The sequence below is a fragment of the Enhydra lutris genome, unplaced genomic scaffold (genome assembly GCF_002288905.1).
Source record: "Enhydra lutris kenyoni isolate GAN:26980312 unplaced genomic scaffold, ASM228890v2 scaffoldscaffold111, whole genome shotgun sequence".
Lineage (NCBI taxonomy): Eukaryota > Metazoa > Chordata > Mammalia > Carnivora > Mustelidae > Enhydra > Enhydra lutris.
In genome coordinates this window covers 308,049-326,528 of record NW_019154195.1, presented here as the reverse complement: position 1 = coordinate 326,528, position 18,480 = coordinate 308,049, and the positions used below count along the sequence as shown (strand labels likewise).

Here is an 18,480-nt window from a genome sequence, read left to right as displayed (position 1 = left end):
CCAAAGATTCGCAGGCTCCCTCGGGGAGCCCCGGCATCTTTTCGTCTCTGCAGGCTCTTGGGTTTCCGGGACTCAGCCCAGTTGGATGCTGGGGCTCCCCTTGGATCCCACAGCACCGTAGCAGTAACCCCCGTGCTCTGCCCGCCGCCCCCAGCCCCCGCTCCGACCCTCGGCGGGCGGCCTGCCCCTTTAAGAGTGGCCCCGCTGACATCACGGCGGGGGGGGGGGGCTGGCCCGGCTCCCGGCTCCGCGGCTGCTGCAGGACCCGGCTCCGCTCTGCGCCCGCCTGCTGCTCTGGGGACCCCGGCCCGGGACGCCCCCTCCCGCCTCCTCCAGCCGCCCAGACCCCAGGCTCCGCCCCAGACCTGGCCAGAGCCCCAGTCCTTATCAGGGGAGCCCCAGGATTGCCCCTGCTCTCTCTCCTTCTCAGGGTGTCTCTCTCCCCCTGTCTCTCTCTGTGTCTGTCTCTTTCCCTAGCTCAAGGTGTCTGGGTCTCAGCATCTCTCAGCCCAGGGCCTGTGAGCGTCTCCCTGTCTCTCTGTCTGTCTCTCTCTGACCTGTCCACTTCCAGAGCCCCAGAAGCTCTGAGCCCGAGGACAGCGGGGTCTTAGACCTGATCTCTGCCTCTCCTTCTCTCTCTCTGTCTCTTTCAGGCCCCCTCTGTGTTTCCCCCAGTCGCCAGACCTGCGAGTCTCAGCATTCCTCAGCCTCGAGGTCTCGGTGGGAGTCTAGATCCTCGGCTCTGTCTGTCTGCCTCTCTGGGTGCCCCTGCCCCTCTCGGGCTCTCTGCCTCTGTTTCTATTCTCCTTCCCTCCCTGCCTCCCCCATTCTCAAGGCCCATCTCCCTCCCTCCTTGCAGCCTCCCCCTCCCTCTCCGCCCCTCCCCTCCTCCCCGCCCCTCCCCTCCTCCGCAGTAGCCAATGAGCGGCCGCGGGTCCCAGCTCCCGGCGCTGTCCGCCGAGTGAGGCCGCGGGCGCGGGGGGTGGGGGGTGGGAGGCCGGGAGGGGGCCGGGACGCCGGGCTCCGGGGCGGGGGCGGGGGGCGCGGGCACCGGCGACCCCGGTGGCGGCGGCGGCGGCCGGGGGAAGCCGCGGGGCCGGTCATGCGGCTGCGGGGCCCGCGGCCCGGAGCGTGCGCCCAGCCCTGAGCGAGGTGAGCGCGAGGGGAGGGTCCTGGAAGGAGTGGGGGCTCCTCTTGAGGTGGCTGGGAGCCGGGGGTTGGGGCTAAAAGGGGTCTGAGGGCCCCGGGGTGTGGGATTCTGGCGGTCAGGACGCCCGAGTTCGGGAGGCAGTGGGGGGGGGGGGGGGGGGCAGTGGGGCGGGGGGATCCGGGGGGGCGGGGGCCGGGGGGGCGGGGGCCGGGGGGGGGGGGGGGGGGGGGGGGGGGGGGGTGAGGGGACATTGGGCCTAGGGAATCCGGGAGGACGGGGTCCTAGAGTCCTGGAGTGGGGCTCCAAGACTCTTCATGTCCGAGTCTTAGGGACCGTGGGCCCTGAGGAGGGTGCCGGCCAGGTCCTTGAGGGAGGCGGTCCTGGAGGAAGGGGGGAGGGCCCGGGCCCGGTGAGAGCAGGACATGTCTGAGAAGGGGTCCCCAGAAACGGGGAATACGTTCCCGAAGAGATTGGAGGGAGACGGAGTTTGGAGGCTTGGAGAATGGGACTCCTGGGATCCGAATCCCTGAATCAGGAGAGGTTGCATTAGATAAAGAAGGGTCAGAAGGTGGCTCCAGGCCTGGGGGAGGGTCCCAAAGGAGGAAGGGCTGGAGGAGAATGAGGAGATCTGGGCGGGCCATTTGGAGTGAGAAGGAATCGGAACGAAGAAGGAGGGGGTTTCAAAGGGGAAGTAGAAAGGTGTCAAGGGGCAAGGTCCCAGCTGGGAGTCCAAGGAGCCCCCCGGGGGGGGGGGGCGGGTGCGGGGGGAGCTGAGGTCAGCTACTTGGGACCAGGCAATCGGGGTGACTGGGTTTTCGATGCTTGTTTCCGAGCTGAGCGGGCTGGAACGGGAGGCAGCTGGCGGTCAAGCCTTGGGACGGGGGATGGGAGGAAAAGCTGGTCAGAGCTCTGCCAGACTCGGATCCCTGACTCCTCCAGGAGGCTGGGGGGTGGGGCCTGGTGGGATGGGGGCTCTCGATGCTGAGGGGTGGGGGAGGGGCGGGGGTGATGAAAGTTGTCTGACTCCAAGATCCTTACTGGCATGGGGCAGAGTTTAAGGCTCTGAGAATTCCGATTAGTCAGGTGTCAAGTCTTGGCTGCATTTTTGGGGAGTGTTTTCGGGTCTTAACCTTCATAGTTAGAAAAGATGATGGGGATTACTGGTATTCAGGGATGGTCTTTGGCTGAGATAAGATGAGATAGAATGGAGATGCCAAGTTGAGTCCCGCAAATTGGAATTGTGCAGTTTGGGGAAAAGTTGGGGGGGGGTCAGGGTGGTAGATAAGAGATTAGGAGCTCCCGGGTTAGAATCTCTAGATATTTGACTGGAATTCGCAAGGCCACAGCTATGAACTGGGGTTCTCTTGTTTTGAGGGCCTAGTGTTAAAGGGGTCAGAGTTCCAGGCTAGATGTTGAAAATAGTTTTGTAATTGGGAGTCCTAGCATGTAAGTTGGAGTCCAAAATCTCTGATAGGGAATTTGGGGATCTTGTGATGGCCAAGGGGGATGAGGAGGATGAGGATCCTGGGCTTCCTGATTTGGGATTTTAGGGTTCAGAGCCCTGATCCCTAGTTTCAAGGATGGCCTAGGGTACTCTGGTTAGAGTGCTGAGTTAGAGGGGAAGGGGATCCCAGATCATGGTTTTGACTTTCTGGAATCTCTAGCCAAAATCCAGGCTCCAGGTCTCAGGGTCCCAGTGTCCTGGGATCCAGGACAGTCCCAGCATCAGGGCCCTGCCTGGATCTGGGATGGGGGGAATTCAGGTTCTGAAACCTGAGATCTGAGTCATGAGCCACGATCTCAGATTGAGGTACCAAATTAAGGTCAAGGCACAGGATCAAAGTTAGAAGGTCATGGGTCACAGTCCTGGTGTTAGGCTTAACTATTAAAGGTCAAGATGAGAGTCCAAGGGTTTACACCTAGGTTTAGACCTCTGCTCAGGTCTTGGTTAGTAGGTCCTTGATTAGTAGGACCCTTAGGGTTCTGGTTAGTGACCTACTTAGGGGATTTCTGATAGTTATTTAGCAGAGTCCAAAAGAAAGGGGCCAGGGTGCCAGGAGGCAGGATTGGGGAAATCTGCTTGGTTCCAGTATTGAAATGCCTGATCGGTGTAATAGTTTTTGAGCCCAGGCTCAAGGTTAAGGATTCTGGGGAGGTCTGGTGTCTAGGGTTAAGGTCTCTGGTCAGGGTGCAAGGTGAGGTCTGGAGGGCCTACTTCTGGCATTGAGAATATGGAAACTGAGTTCCTATTCATAGTTATGAAGTTTGGGACCCAGGTCCAGCACATGGTTGGAGCTAAGGTTCAGTCTGTGGGTCTGGGCTGCAGGTTAGGGTTGGAAGGCTGAACCTGGGGTCGGGGATCCAGTGTGGTGCCTCTCATCAGGACCAAGAGCCAGAACACAAGTGTCAGATTTGGGAAGACCAGTTCTGGGGTTGAGGGTCAACAGCTGATGTCACCGGTTCAAATCCAGAAATAGGGTCATGGGTCAGGGCACAGAGGTCAGATTTGAGAAGTTTTTAGTTTTTAGAAATGGTGTCTCTGGCTTGGGGTCGGTGTCCCAGGTGGCTGCATGGAGTTGGGGACTCTAGTTAGTCCCAGCAGGGCTCTCCAAGGCCGCAGCTTCTTCTCGTGTCTCAGGCCCCGCAGGGCGCCCCCCGCCGCTGAGGATGAGTCACTGCAGCAGCCGCGCCCTGACCCTGCTGAGCAGCGTGTTTGGTGCGTGTGGCCTGCTGCTAGTGGGCATCGCGGTCAGCACTGATTACTGGCTGTACATGGAGGAGGGAACGGTGCTGCCGCAGAACCAGACCACGGAGGTCAAGATGGCGCTGCATGCTGGCCTCTGGCGAGTCTGCTTCTTCGCAGGTACAGTCCCTACCTGTCCTCCATTCAGCTGTCCTTGACTTGCCTGGGACCCGAGGGTCCTTATTCACACTTACATCCCTCGGGTTCTGGAAATCCAGAAACTGACCCTGTTTCCTCTCCTGGGGAGGCAAATTTCTACCCGGAGACCCAATTTCTAGCCCTTTATTTCCTGGATCTAAGAGCCCCCATGCCAAGCCCCTAATCCCTGGAGAGTCCCCACTTAGAAGCAAAAGTCTAGCATCAGAGCTTGTCCCCTGAATAGTTCCAGTGTTGAATGGGCAGAATAAAGAATCCATGCCCTCCAGCGACCACAGAGACCCTCCTCCTTGGAACCCCCCTCCGGCCAATCCTCTTTAGGGATTCAGAAGTCCTGGCCCACAGCCACTCCTCATTGGGACCCGGGGTTCCAGCCCTGTCCTCCATCCATGGGTCTCCAGGGAAGCTCAGAAGAGGAGCTCCCAGACCTTCTGTGACCCCCCCCCCCCAAGAATAGTATAGACAGTAATTCCTGGATCAAGCCTCATATACCCATCCCGGGGTCTCCCCACGGTGCCATCTGCCCCTCATCCAGCTTTGCTTTCGATTCTTACCCCCAGGCCGGGAGAAGGGTCGCTGTGTGGCCTCGGAGTATTTCCTTGAACCGGAGATCAACTTGGTGACGGAAAACACGGAGAATATTCTGAGTGAGGGGAAGCAGGGGGCCTCGACAAAGGGGGGAGTCCTGGGAGAAAGGGCAGCACCAGGAAAGGGGTGGGGTGGAGGGGAGGAAGTGCAGTGGTTGGATGAGGAGGAGGAGCCAGGTTGAAGGAGCCGGGCCTGGGCAGTGGGTGGAGTCCACAGGAACGGGGTGGGGTCAATTTAAAGGGTGTGGCCTGGGTGAAAGGGTCAGCAATGAAGTATCGGAAGGGGAGGAGCCACACAAAGGGGCGAGGCCGTGCAAGGGGCGTGGCAGGTGTCACACACCCCTCCCAGTCCCCCCTCACCCCTTGTCTCTCTTTACCCTTCCTTCAGAGACAGTGCGCACGGCCACCCCATTCCCCATGGTCAGTCTCTTCCTAGTGTTCACGGCCTTCGTCATCAGTAACATCGGCCACATCCGCCCGCAGAGGACCATTCTGGCCTTCGTTTCTGGCATCTTCTTCATCCTATCCGGTGAGCTCAAGGAAAGGACTTAGGGCCCGGAGACTGTTTTCGGTTCTGGGAACCTGCGGTCCCTCCTCCACTAAGAAAGCCACTTCTTTGCTGTGTGACCCTGGAGGGTTTGCCCAACCTCTCTGAGCCCCACTTGTCTTCTCTGTGAAATGGAGATAGCAGTACCCATCTCACAGCTTGCTGGGGGGACCCCATTCTAGCGAATATTTATTAGGTGCTTATTAGGCTCCGTTCTGATACCACAGCCCTGTGAGGGGAATGCTCTTACAGTCCCATTGTGCGGATGTACAAACAGTCACTGGCTCAGGGCCGCGCAACCACAGAGACACAGAGCTGGGCTCACACACTTGCCATTCACCCCTCCTGATATTTTAGCAGTTAACGTACATCAAAGCTCTTTATTTCCTGCGCGAGATTTTATTTGAAAAATTTTCAAACAGAAAAGTGGAAAGCATTTTGGAGTGAGCTCCCATGTACCCACCGCTCCCATGTACCCTTACCCTGTGACTAGACTGGCTGTGTCCTGTGTCTGTCCATCTGTCCGTATTCCAGCCCACCTTATTATTACGTCTTTATGTGGTTCAGTGTGAGTTGTGTCATACGCTTCACCCTGAATATGTCACCTTGTGTGTCATTAGCTACTTTTCAGTCTTTGTCTTTTCTTTTATCTTTTGAGAGATGAAGCTCTTGTGCGTGAGCGATCTCACACCTTCCCGTAACATCTCTGCTGCTGAGTTATTATTAGAACTCACTTGATAAAACGGGGGCACCGAGGCCCACAGTTGTGCAGGGAGTTGCCCAAGACACCAGCCTGAGCTGGAGGGGCGGGGGGGAGTAAGTGGGGGGGACCGAGTGTCCTGAGCTCCCGAGCAGAGTTCTTTCTCAGGCGTCACCCCCCTCCAGTATCAGCACTATCTGGTCCAATTCGGTCCCTCTCGGCTCAGGTCAGGCCAGGTCAGCCTAGGCCTAACACATTTAACTCATCCATCCGGTCCATTCTGACTCCGTTCAAATTAATTCAACATCATTTCATCAAACTCCGGTCACGTCCTCTTCATCCAGTTGATATTTTATGAACAAACCCCGCTTCCAGCTGGCTTCCATACTGTCCCTTGGGGCCTGCACCCAGGTCCCTCTCTAGAATTGGCAAAGGGTTGAACGTCCCTGCTCCTCAGCCAGCTAAACCTCCCCTGCATCTCCAGCCTAACCTGACGAGACCTTTTCTAGAGAAACGAGGGTGCAACCTCCCAGTAAACTTGAATCGTGGTGTGTGGAGCTAAAATAAGACACGTACGATATCACCATCCCAGAGCGTCGGACTGGAAAGGTCTCATCATTTTTCATACGGAAAAATAGTGGCCTAGAGAGAGAGAAAGTGGGACAAGGGTAGGAAGCAGGGAGACTCTAATTCAATCCACCCAAAACACTAGAAGGAAGATCCCATTGTTTGCTGTTCGCAGAAGGGGCAACATAGCTCCGTGGAGGAGGGGCTGTTGGCCCAGAGGGTGTTCCCATCCCAAAACCCAAACTCACGCTCCCGCGATCCTCTAGGCCCTGACTTCCCAGGGCCACACTGAGGATCAATGGTGCTGTCGGGACTGGATGTCAGGCCTCTGATGTAACGATAGAGAAATTTAGGGGGATTGAACCCTACTTCCGGAAGCCCTTCCTCGAGTTCATGTCATAGACTATGGCCCGTGCGTCCCACTTCAAGGAGTCTGTCATGTGCTTTCGTGGTTCCGAGGTATAGTGATTGATGGTTCATGCTATTGCGAACCTAGAAAGACCTGGGTGCGAATTCTTCCCCTTAACTGCATAGTCTCTCCATGGTCCTGAAACCCTATTTTTCTAATGCCGGATTGTTTCCATTCAGCCTAGCAAGTAGGTGAATCTTGCCTACTGTGCAGTCCTGAGACAGAGGTGGGGTGAGAAAGGAGAGGGAGTGGAAGTTGAATTACAGAGAAAGGAGAGGGGAAATGAGCCTTCGTTTGTGGAGTTGTCTAGAGGACAAACCCTGGTCTAGGGTCGGCAGACCTGTGTAGGGCCGAAGAGTAAGTATTTCAGGCTTTGTGAGCTGTAGGATTATAACATGAAAGGAAGCAGAGGTGCAGCGATGGGTGTGGCTGTGTCCCAGTGACCCTGCTTATGGGCCCTGGAATTTGAATTCCATGTAATTTTCATGACCACGAAATGTTCTTCTTCCTTTGTTCCATCCTCCACCCCAACCCCCTGCACCTTTTACAGATGTAAAAACCATGCTTAGTTCGAAAACCGTGCAAAAACAGGTGCCGGGATATGTGGTCGTTTGCTGACCCCTGGTCTCCTCACAGATGTGAAGGGCTGACCCCGTGCTCAGTAAAAACGTACATTTGTTCATTCACAGTTGTAGTGACAACAGCAACCAAAATAATACACACTTGGTTGAGTGCCATGGTTGGGGGAAGCTCTAAATGCTTTACGTGAGGTCTTTGTCTTTATTTCATAAGGCAGATGTCGTTGTTGTCATTCTCCAGGTGAGGAAGCAGAAGCACCCAGAGGTTAAGTTGCTCCAAGGTGGAAGGAGGATTCCCACCCAGGCCTTCCCTGTGGCAATATACTGTCCCACCACAATTAAATGTCATCAAAAAATGGGGGGCCTGGTTGGCTCAGTCAGTAGAGCATGCTACTCTTGATCTCAGGGTCATGAGTTTGACCCTGACATTGGGTGTAGAGATTGCTTAAAAAATAGGATAGTAAATAAGAAATAAAAAATTTTAAAAAATCATAAGAATGGGGGGGCACCTGGATGGCTCAGTCTTTTGAGCATCCAACTCTTGATCTCAGCTCAGGTCTTGATCTCGTGTCGTGAGTTCCAGCCCTGCATTGGGCTCCATGCTGGGCGTGGGGCCTACTTAAAAAAAAATCATAAAAAGGAAAGAGATTTATTTATATTTTCAGGATTTTATTTATTTGGGAGAGAGAGAGAGTGAGAGCATGAGAGGGAGAAGGGTCAGAGGGAGAAGCAGACTTCCTGCTGAGCCGGGAGCCTCATGTGGGAACTTGATCCTGGGACTCCAGGATCATGACCTGAGCTGAAGGCAGTCCCTTAACCAACTGAGCCCCCAGGCACCTGAAAAATGAAGGAGATTTAAAAGGAAAGGGAAGGATGACAGTACCTGCATCTTAGATCTGGGAACAGAATAATCTAGTCTAATCAGTTCGTGTTCCCAAGACTTGGAGAGAGAGACAGGAGTTGCCTAAGGGCTGGTAAATAGTGGCATTGGCATTCAGTTCTGAAGAAAGCGGTGGGAGGGTTGGGGCAGAGGAGGAACAGGGTCACACCTGGGATTTAAGCATCTTCAGGGATGGACAAGCAGGAAAGAGATGGGAAATGGGCAAACCAAGGAGGAAGCTTACGCAGTGGTCTGGGCACGAGTAGCTGGGGCTGGGGCTGGAAAGATAAAAGCAAGTGGATAGCTTTGACAGAGAAGGATATTGACAGAAGAATCAATGGAACCAGATGACTGGCTGGATGTGGTTGGCGAGAGAAGCAGGGAGGAGGCTGGAATGACATTGACTCTCTTTTTCCAGGTCAGAAGAAGCATGTTTCCCATGCAAAGCCTGTCCTAACCTCTGCCCCTCAACACGTCCTTTGCATGTGCACTTTCATTTGCTCCTCAAGCATTTACACAGACATCCTACATTGTGTGGCCCTGCACTGAGCACTGACTATGTGGCTGAATCCTAGGTGAATGCTCACATCCAATCGATGACAGAACAGCTCCAGCCACCTGTCCATCAAAACTACACACCTGCTTCAATCCCACTGCACGTGTGCAAACTCTCCATGCTAGCTTACAAGGTTTTCTAGGATTTAGTTAATGCTCAGATCTCTGACCTCATTTTCTAACCCACTAACACTCTCTCCATTGCTTACAACCTCAGCCACACTGGCCTCCTTCTATTCCTTGAAAACGCTCATCTCAGCCCCACATGAGGACTTTACACTCATTAGCCCTCCATGCCTGGAAGTCTCTTCCCCCTGATACTCAAAGGGCTCAAACTTTCTCTCTTCAGGGTTTCTTTCTGTGACCACAGTATGTAATGTTGCCTTGTCACTTTGCACGCTTTGTATTTGATTCATAGTTATTGTCATGTTACACGTTTTCCATCTCCTGCTAGAATGTAAACTCCGACAAATATGGACCTTTACAAGCATGCTCGCATTTGTGTCTGCAGAGCCTAGATGAACTGAAGTATTTGTATAAGAGAGGAATGATAAGGACAACTTAGGGCATTCTGGAAAAGGGGAGGATGCATTCGCTTGGCACAGTCAGGTGGTGGAGAGGGGGGAATGACTTAGGAGGGCTTCCAAGAGGAGGTGGCGTCTGAGTAGATGAAGCTGAAAGGGTGAGGGAGAATTTTTCAAGCGAGGAAAGAATAGTGCCTTGTATGGAGGTGGAAATTCCAGCATCTGTTAATGCCCCAGAAAGTATGGAACACAGGTAGACGCATGTGCAGCTCTCCATGGTGCTGAAACCCCATTGTTCTAAGGCTGGGCTCTTTCTATTCAGCCTGGAATGTAGGTGATTCTTGCCTACTGTGCAATTCTGAAACAGAGGTGGGGAGAGGGGGAAGAGGGAGTAGGAGTTGGATTACAGAGAAAGGAAGGGAGAAAGGAGGGAGAAAAAGAGGAAAGGAGAAAAGGGGGGAAAGAAGATTATTTTTGGAGAACCAGAGCCACTATAAAATGTCCAAAAAATAGAAAGAATGGCAAGAATAACTTACCTTTTATGATTGTTTTCATGCGATTTTCAATTACTAAAAATAAAAACAAAAGCAACAAAGAACAGCAAATGTTCTTTCTCTTTGGAAATATTTGTTTCCTTATCAACTCTTGTCCCTGACTCACCTGGCAGAGACTGTTACTCAGAACTACAATGTGAAACATGGAGCTTAAGGTGTATGTTTGGGTGGTTAGCAGGAATCAGATCACAGCATCTAGAATGTGAGGCGGAAGAATGAAAAACCTTCTCCTCTGGTCAGTAAGAAGCCAAGGAAGAATTTTTTTTTCTTTTTTAAGATTTTATTTACTTATTTGACAGAGAGAGCAAGAGGGCACAAGCAGGGGCAGTGGGAGAAGAAGAGGGAGAAGTAGTCTCCCCGCTGAGCAGGGAGCCTGAAGTGGGGCTGGATTCCAGGATCCTGGGATCATGGCCTAAGCCAAAGGCAGATGCTTAACTGACTGAGTCCGCCAGGCACCCCCCCTCCCCAAGGAAGACTTTTGATAAGAGAAGGATTGAGTTTGTGTGGGTTTTAGAAAGAATCAGGATCTAAAGCAGGGGGACAAGGATTTAGGGGTAATGGTAAAAGCATATAAAGTAAGTTTTAACTGGTTGAGAAAACTTGTGTTTGCGAGAAGGGTGTTGATTTATGAGATGGAGGAAGTAAAATGGACTTGACCTGATGACTGAACATCTTTGCTGGATGAGAGAGAGACTAAAATCAGGATGACTCCCCTGCATTGGACTAGGGTACCTGAGTGAGTGTGGACTGTGGGATTCCTTTGCTATCTCTTTTCTTTAAACCTGCTCATCTTTCTAGACCTATCTCAGATGCTTCTCCATCACGTAATACTTTGTGGGCCCTCTCTTCTTGAATATCAAAATCATGGAATACTAGAAACTGAAAGTGCTATGGAAGTTCAGAGCAAGGCAAGGTTAATTCTTAGAGGAAATGAAGGAATGGTGGGATTTAGCATGGGTTCAAAAAGGGGAAGCAATTAACGATCTTTTCTAGAAGCCCCAGTTGCTTGGCAGGTACACTTATCCATTCAACTGGTGTTTAGTACGTGTTGGATCTTGTGCTAGATGGTAGGGGTGCAAGAGGAAATAATAGGCTAGTTCCAAGTATTCTGGTGGAGAGAGTGATGGGGGGCATTATTTTATCTCAATCACTCCAGTGTTTTAATGAAAACTTTGAAATTGATAGAATAGTGCAATGAGCACTAGTCTACCTTCCTCCACCTAAATCCTGCATTTTGCTGATGTTTTTGCCATATTCTCCCTCCTTCTCTCTCTCTTTTTTAAAAAATATTTTATTTATTTATTTGACAGAGAGCACAAGCCCCAATGTGGGGCTCGATCCCAGGACCCTGAGATCGTGACCTGAGCCAAAGGCAGAGGCTTTAACCCACTGAGCCACCCAGGCACCCCTCCCTCCTTCTCTCTTTCTCTTTCTCTTTCTCTTTCTCTCCACACATACTTTTTTGGGTCTTTACTATTTCAAAATAAGTCACAGGCATCATGACAGTTCATTTATAAACACTGTAGTATGCATCTCTGAAGAGGAAGGACATTCTTCTCCTACAACGCCATTATCATACCAAGAAATTTTGCCATAGTTCCATAGTATAATTTATCCCATTTTCAGACTGTCCCATTGTTTAAAGAATGCCTTTTATAGCTCCCCACCACCACCACCACTGGGATTCAGTCTTGGTTCACACACGGCATTTAGTTCATGTCTCCTTTACTCTAGACTAGTTCCCCCACTATTTTCTTTTTTACAACACTGACTTCTAAAATGAATTGCATTACAAAAATATAGAAGGAATAGTATAAATAAATGAAATCCCATGTATCCTTCCCTCAGTTTCAGTAGTTATCAACATATGGCGAATCTTTTTTTAGTCATACTGCCGTATCTCCCTTCTGTACTTTAGTACATTATTTTAAGGCAGACTCAACCATTAAATCATTTTATGCACAAATATTCCAGTATATCCCTGAGAAATAAGTACTTTGTTATTTAACATAGCCATCCAAACAATTAAGAGTAGCTACTTAATATCATTTAATACCTAGTCAGTGCTCAACTTCCCCCCTTGTCTCATAAATAAATGCTTTTTTACAGTTAGTTTGTTGCAAATCAGGTTTCAAATTCCCCTTGTGCATTTAGCTGATAGATCTCAGAAGCCTCTTTTAATTTATAATAGTCTCTCCCCTATTGGTTCCTTGCCATTTATTTGTTGAAGAAATCTGGTCGTTTGTCTTGTGGAATGCCCACACCCCTGAGTTTTCTCACTGTGCTCTCTCTCTCTCCTGTTGTGGTGTAAGGTACTCAGTCATCCCTCTGTTTTCTTATAAAACTGCTGTTGATCCAATCCAGATTTGGGGGTTTTGTTTCTATTTTGGGGTGCTTTTTGGGGCCCAAAATACTTCATAGATGGGGGATGCTGTTTACATCCTACCACACTGCATGCAGACACATAAAAATGCCCAGTTGGCTCTCTTCCTGAGATGTTAAGGATGATCACTGGTTCAGGGGTTACCAGCTTGGCCCCCGTCACTGTCCTTTTGAAGACTGGAGGCCAGGGCATCATGTAGAATGCCCCATATCCTAGGTTGGTTTGACTGTTTTCCCAAGGCATCATTTGATTTGCTCCTGTTTCCTTGTGTTCTCTGTAACCTGGAAGTTCTGTCTAGAGTAGAAGCTTTATTAGGTTTGGGTTAAACAGGTTTGGCAAGCAAACAGAGGCAGAGCTGGTGCCTGTTCCTTATATCCCAGCCCTTCAGGTGACAAAGACTGTCAGGTGGAAACTAGATCACGTCGGAACCCTTGATAAAAGTGGTGACCATCGGGGCTGTTCACTGATAAGGCACATTTTCCTCTTTCCAGTTAATATGTGGTTTGCCAGGTAATGCTTTGGTACCTTGGGAAGGTAAAACCCTCCCCCATTCTACTGAAATTTGGGGGGAAAATTTTAAGCCTACAGAAAAGTTGCAAAAATAAAACAGTGAACTCTCATATACCCTTCATCTGGACCAAATTTTAATATTTTGCCACATTTGCTTTCTCTCTCTTTCTCTATGTATCTGTAAGTGTATATATCGTATCTGAGATATTTACAGACATAAGTTTATGAACCACACTGGAACATAAGTTGCAAACACCTCACTCCTGAATACTTCAGCAAGTATCTCCTAAAAACAAGTGTATTCCCTCTTCTCACCATGATGTAATAATCAAATTCAGGAATTTTGACATTTGTCCAATCTTATAGCTAAAGCACAGTCCATACTCAGATTTCACCAATTATCCCAGTGTTGTCTCTTAGAGTCATTTTCCCCCCATTCAGTATCCGATCTAGGATCATGCTTTGTATGTCTTTGTCCTGTCTCTTTTGTGGCCTTTGATCTTTTGTGGAGCGCCTGTGCCTTTTTAAAAAAGAAATATCTTTGATGTTGGCTTTTTTTTTTGAAGAGAGCAGCCAGTCGTCTAGTAGAATGCCCGTGGTTTTCTTAGGAATGGATTCGGGTTACACATTTTCAGCAGGAATCCTACGTAAATGTAGTCATGGTAGGCTCGCATCAGGAGTGAACAGTGTCTGTTTGCCCCGCTTTTGGTGGCGTTAGTTTTAGTCGCTTGCCTGAGATGGGATGTTAGGTTCCTTTGTGATAAAGGGAGTTTAAAAGAAAATCTCTTTATAATTAATAGATATTCCAGGGGAAGTTTCTGTCGGGCGTACAGACAGATTTAATGTGATTTAAAGCCACTGACGATGCTGGCTAGGATCCTAAGATTACTTGTAGGGTTGCGAAATGGTGTTTTGTAAATTCAGCATGTTCTATGCAGTTTCTTTTCTTTTTTTAAGATTTTATTTATTAATTTTCCAGAGAGAGAGAGAGAGAGAGAGAGCGCACACAAGCGGGGGAGCACCAGGCAGAGGGAGAAGAAGGCTCCCTGCTGAGCAGAGAACCCAATGTGGGGCTTGACCCCAGGAGCCTGGGCTCATGACCTGAGCCAGAAGCAGCCACTTAGCCTGCTGAGCCACTATTGATTTGTTTTAGACAGTGTGGTGCAAACGTGAGCATCCACACTGAGTGGGATGGGCAGAGGGAGAGGGAGAAAAGCAGACTCCCCGCTGAGCCTGGGGCCCATCCTGGGGGGCTCAATCCCACAGCCCTGGGATCATGACCTGAGCCAAAATCGAGCCACGCAGGTACCCCGGTACGGGCCTCACTTCCATTATTATTTTTGTTCTTCCACTTGTCCCTAGTTGGATCAGGGATCCCCTTTCAAACTAGTCCCTGCAGTCTCTTCTGACGTGTCCCTCTCATTTTTAGAGTTTTTCCTTCCTCTGTGGCCCAAGTACAATTTTACTGCCTCTCCCCCAGGCTTCAAATGAGCGATTTCTTCTGGAAGCCCTTGCTTCTTATTTAGTGGGGAATGCTGTTAGAGACTGGGCGCTAAGTATGCTCATTGCTACTGACACCCGGGGTTTCCTTCATCTTGCGCCATTCTGATCTGTGCCTTCCCTTTTTTGGCACCAGAATCCAGCTCCCTAAATATCAGTATATTTGCAAATGTGCTCAGCCCTACAACTGCTTAAGGGCTGCTGCCTCTAAGCTACTCCTCCAGAAAGAAGTGAGGTTCAAGGTTTCTTTGCGGATCTTTTGTCTTTAGAGTGAAATGTAATCAAAGTACTGTATCCAAGAGTTACTAGGCTACTTTTACCCCTTCCTGGGGTGGTGCCATCATTTGATAGGAAGTTAGTTATGTTTATTTTTGTTTGTATCCAACTTTAGGCTTTCTGTCCCCATCCTTGTTGATCTTAGCTTCCAAATGTATAAACGATGAGCATTCTCCCAAGGGTCCAAATCATGCAAAAATATGTAATCGGAGGAGCGCCGCTCCCTTCCTAGGAGTGTTCCTCCCTCCCTTCCCTTCCAACTCCTGTAGGTGACCAGCCTCATTCGTTTGCTGTCCTTACTGTGTCTCTTTTTGCAAAAATAAGCAGATGCCCATTTGTATTTTATTTTACTTATTTATTTGCTTAAAAGCTAGCATCCTGTATACTCTTTTGAGCGTTACTTTTTTTTTTTTTAAACCGAGTGACAGAGTCTGGAACTATCATTGAACTCCACTCCAGTTCCCAGGGACCTTGCTCATTCTCATTTCACAGTGACACAGTCCTCTACTCCGTGATGTTTCCCAGTCTATCCCACTAATCCTCTATGTAAGTTCTTGTAGGTCATTCCAAGGGTTTTGTAGTTCCGGGTAATGACATGGATTAGCATGCGTCTGTGTCCTTTTGCGTGGATGGACAGAGAGCTCCAGGGTAATTACTATGGGTTAGATGGCGGAGTTGAAGGGCCGACCCCTGCATAGTTTTGGCAGGCATGGCCAGATGCCCTTCCACTGGGGATGGGTCATTTTGCATTTCCACCAGCAACGCATAACAGCTCATTTCCTCATTGCCCAGGCCTCATCAAAAGAATATGCTGTGAAACTTTTTTTTTTTTAAGATTTTACTTATTTATTTGTCAGAGAGAGAGAGAGAGAGCGAGCACAAGCAGGAGGAGCAGCAGGCAGAGAGGGAGAAGCAAGCTTCCTGCCAAGCAGGGAGCCCACCTTGGGGCTCCCTCCCAGGACCCTGAGATCATGACCTGAGCCGAAGGCAGGAAGACAGACACCTAGTGACTGAGCCCCCCCAGGGGCCCCCAGTAACATTTTATTTACACACCCTGACATGAGGAATCCATATACTTTGCAAACCAAGATACTACAATGGACAAAACATGAAGTTCACAGAATTCAGTGGTTGTGGTCTATTTGCCAAGTCCTGGGACCACCCCCAAGGCCTGACTTCACAACATTTTCATCACCCCAGCAAGAAACCTCATACCCTTTAGTGACAGCCAGTGGGAATCTCCCCTCCACCCCGCTCCTTGGCAACCACTATTCTACTTTCTCTCTCTACGGATTCGCCTATTTTCGACACGGCATATAAATGGAATCATACGCTATGTATCTGCCTTCTTTCTTTGAGCTTATTTTCCGAGTTCATCCATGTGGCAGTATAAATCAGTATTGCATTCCTTTTTTTGGCTGAATAATATTCCTTTATACGGCTATCCCACATTTTGTTTATCCATTTAGTTGATAGACACTTGGGTTGTTTCCACTTTTCCGCTATTATGAAGAATGCTGCTACAAACATTCATGCAAAGTTTTTGTGCGAACATATGTTTCCTATTCTCTTGGGTGGAGATACCTAGCAGGGGAATCGCTGGGTCATGTGGTAATTCTATCTTTAACACTTGGAGGAACTGCCAAATGAAACTCATATACTTTTTACATGCCACAAAATACCACTCTTCTTTTGATTTTTTTCCGACAGTTTAATCACAGAAAAGACATTCTTAGCTCGCAGGCCATACAAAGGCAGGGGGTGGGCTGGATGGAGCCCATGGGCGGTCGTTGGCTGACCCCCGTTGTAGGCAGCGGGAGGAATACAGATTGCCAGGGGCTCACCAGTGTTTATTTGTCAGATTCTGGAGGACGATGCCGATGGGGATGACTTGGATTGATTTAGGGTAGGACACCTGATCGCCTCCTTAAGCCACACTTGGTATGGCTGCTGCTTAAAAGAGGTTCAGCTTGAAGAAGTGGTAGTTGCCTTGTAATGATTTCTCAATGCAGGCATCTCCTCTGCACCTTCTCTGTGTGCCTCTGTTCCCTCAGCTGTCAGTGTTGATAAAAATGATACCCATGTGGAGGGGTGGCTGGGAGGTTTGAAGAAGTTGATATGTACACAGCACTGAGAACTGTGCCCAGTGCAGGGCAAGACCTACATGAGCAGTTGCTATTGTTTTATTAATATTATTACTGATGTCGTGGCTATTACTATCCACACAGTTTCAACTCGGGCCTCATCCTCGTCCCCTTGGCATGTCACAACTAGTCTCTCTCTTCAGTCTCTTCCCAGAGCCAACCATCCTGCAAGGGTTCTTCTAACACTCTGAACTGAACCTGCCCTTCCTCTGCTCCAGACCTTCCATGGCTCCCTAGTGCCCTTGGCATCGATGCCAAGCTCCACAGCTTGGCATTTGAGGCCCATTATGGCCGTGTCTTTGCCCCTTTCTCTGGCCTCATATTTTGTGGCTGGGGCCGCTGTTTTGGCTATATGGATGGATCAGTTCGGTGCTCCCTCTCCAACCCTTTGGCCACGCTGTTCCCTCTGGCTAGAGTGGTGTAACTGTGTACTCTTCTCCCCAGGCCTCATCCTTTAGGACTTGGGCAAAGGCCCTTCTTCCAGGAAGCTTTCCTTGACTTCCCCTGCACCACCCCCACCATCCCTGCCTGTCCCCTAGGTGGGTTGGTGTCTCTCCTGGACCCACAGGACTCTGTGCTGCTACTTCCCTGACTGCGCATATCACCATTTATGTGACTACCCACCAGTGTCCCTAGTTGCTTTCCCCAATTGCCTGTGAACTCCTGGACTGTAGATTAGGGGAGGAGGGAAGAGAAAGTTCATTCATCTCTGGAATCCCTGCAGCCGGCCAAGGCCCAGCACACAAAAGGTTTCAAAAAATGGATTTAGTTCAGGACTGAGCAGAGAGGAAAGGGGAGGGGATGGTGGTGAGATGGGGGAGGGGCTGGGGCTGGAGAGAGGGACCCTCCGTTAAGATACTAAGGGCGCCCTCTGCTCCCCAGGGCTCTCCTTGGTGGTGGGCTTGGTTCTCTACATTTCCAGCATCAACGACGAGGTCATGAACAGGCCCAGCAGCTCTGAGCAGTATTTCCACTATCGCTACGGGTGGTCTTTTGCCTTTGCGGCTTCCTCCTTCCTCCTCAAAGAGGTGATGTCTGTGGGGCCCAGACAGGAATGGAGACGGGTCTGGGGGAGGGAGGCTCATTCCTGGACCCAGGAGGAAGAGGAAACTGGGGGTATAGACTCTGGATTTAAAAGGGAGGTGGTGACTGAGGACCTAACCCCTGGTCCTGGAGGAGGGGTCTGGCAGCTCCCAACTTCTGGGGTCCTGGTGTGGGGGAGGGGCTGGGGGCCTGGGCTCACTCCTGGGTCTGAGGGAGGAGGGGCTGAGGGTCTGGACTCCTGGTCTGAGGGAGGAGGGGGCTGGGCTTTTGGACTCCAGGGAATGAGGGAGGAGGGTCTGGGGGGTGGGTCTGGAGTCTTGGGGTCCTTGGGAGCTCGGGGCCGGCCTCTGGGACCCTGACCCTGCATTGCCACAGGGGGCCGGCGTGATGTCCGTGTACTTGTTCACCAAGCGCTATGCGGAGGAGGAGATGTACCGCCCGCACCCGGCCTTCTACCGCCCGCGCCTCAGCGACTGCTCCGACTACTCGGGCCAGTTTCTGCAGCCCGAGGCGTGGCGCCGCGGCCGCAGCCCCTCCGACATCTCCAGCGACGTCTCCATCCAGATGACGCAGAACTACCCTCCCGCCATCAAGTACCCAGACCACCTGCACATCTCCACCTCGCCCTGCTGAGGCCCGCCCCTCGGCTCTCCCTTCTCCTTCCCCTCCTCCT

At 50.7% G+C, this 18,480-nt stretch overlaps 1 protein-coding gene across 1 annotated transcript; it reads left to right on the top strand.

Annotated features, from left to right (window-relative positions):
• The first annotated feature begins 1,143 nt into the window (after positions 1–1,143).
• On the top strand, positions 1,144–18,480 carry LOC111139627 (calcium voltage-gated channel auxiliary subunit gamma 7). Its single transcript, XM_022491956.1, has 6 exons — positions 1,144–1,152; positions 3,789–4,013; positions 4,610–4,696; positions 5,025–5,165; positions 17,646–17,791; positions 18,183–18,480. The coding sequence occupies exons 2-6, from the start codon at positions 3,818–3,820 to the stop codon at positions 18,438–18,440; spliced, it is 828 nt and encodes a 275-aa protein (XP_022347664.1). The 5' UTR covers positions 1,144–1,152; positions 3,789–3,817; the 3' UTR covers positions 18,441–18,480.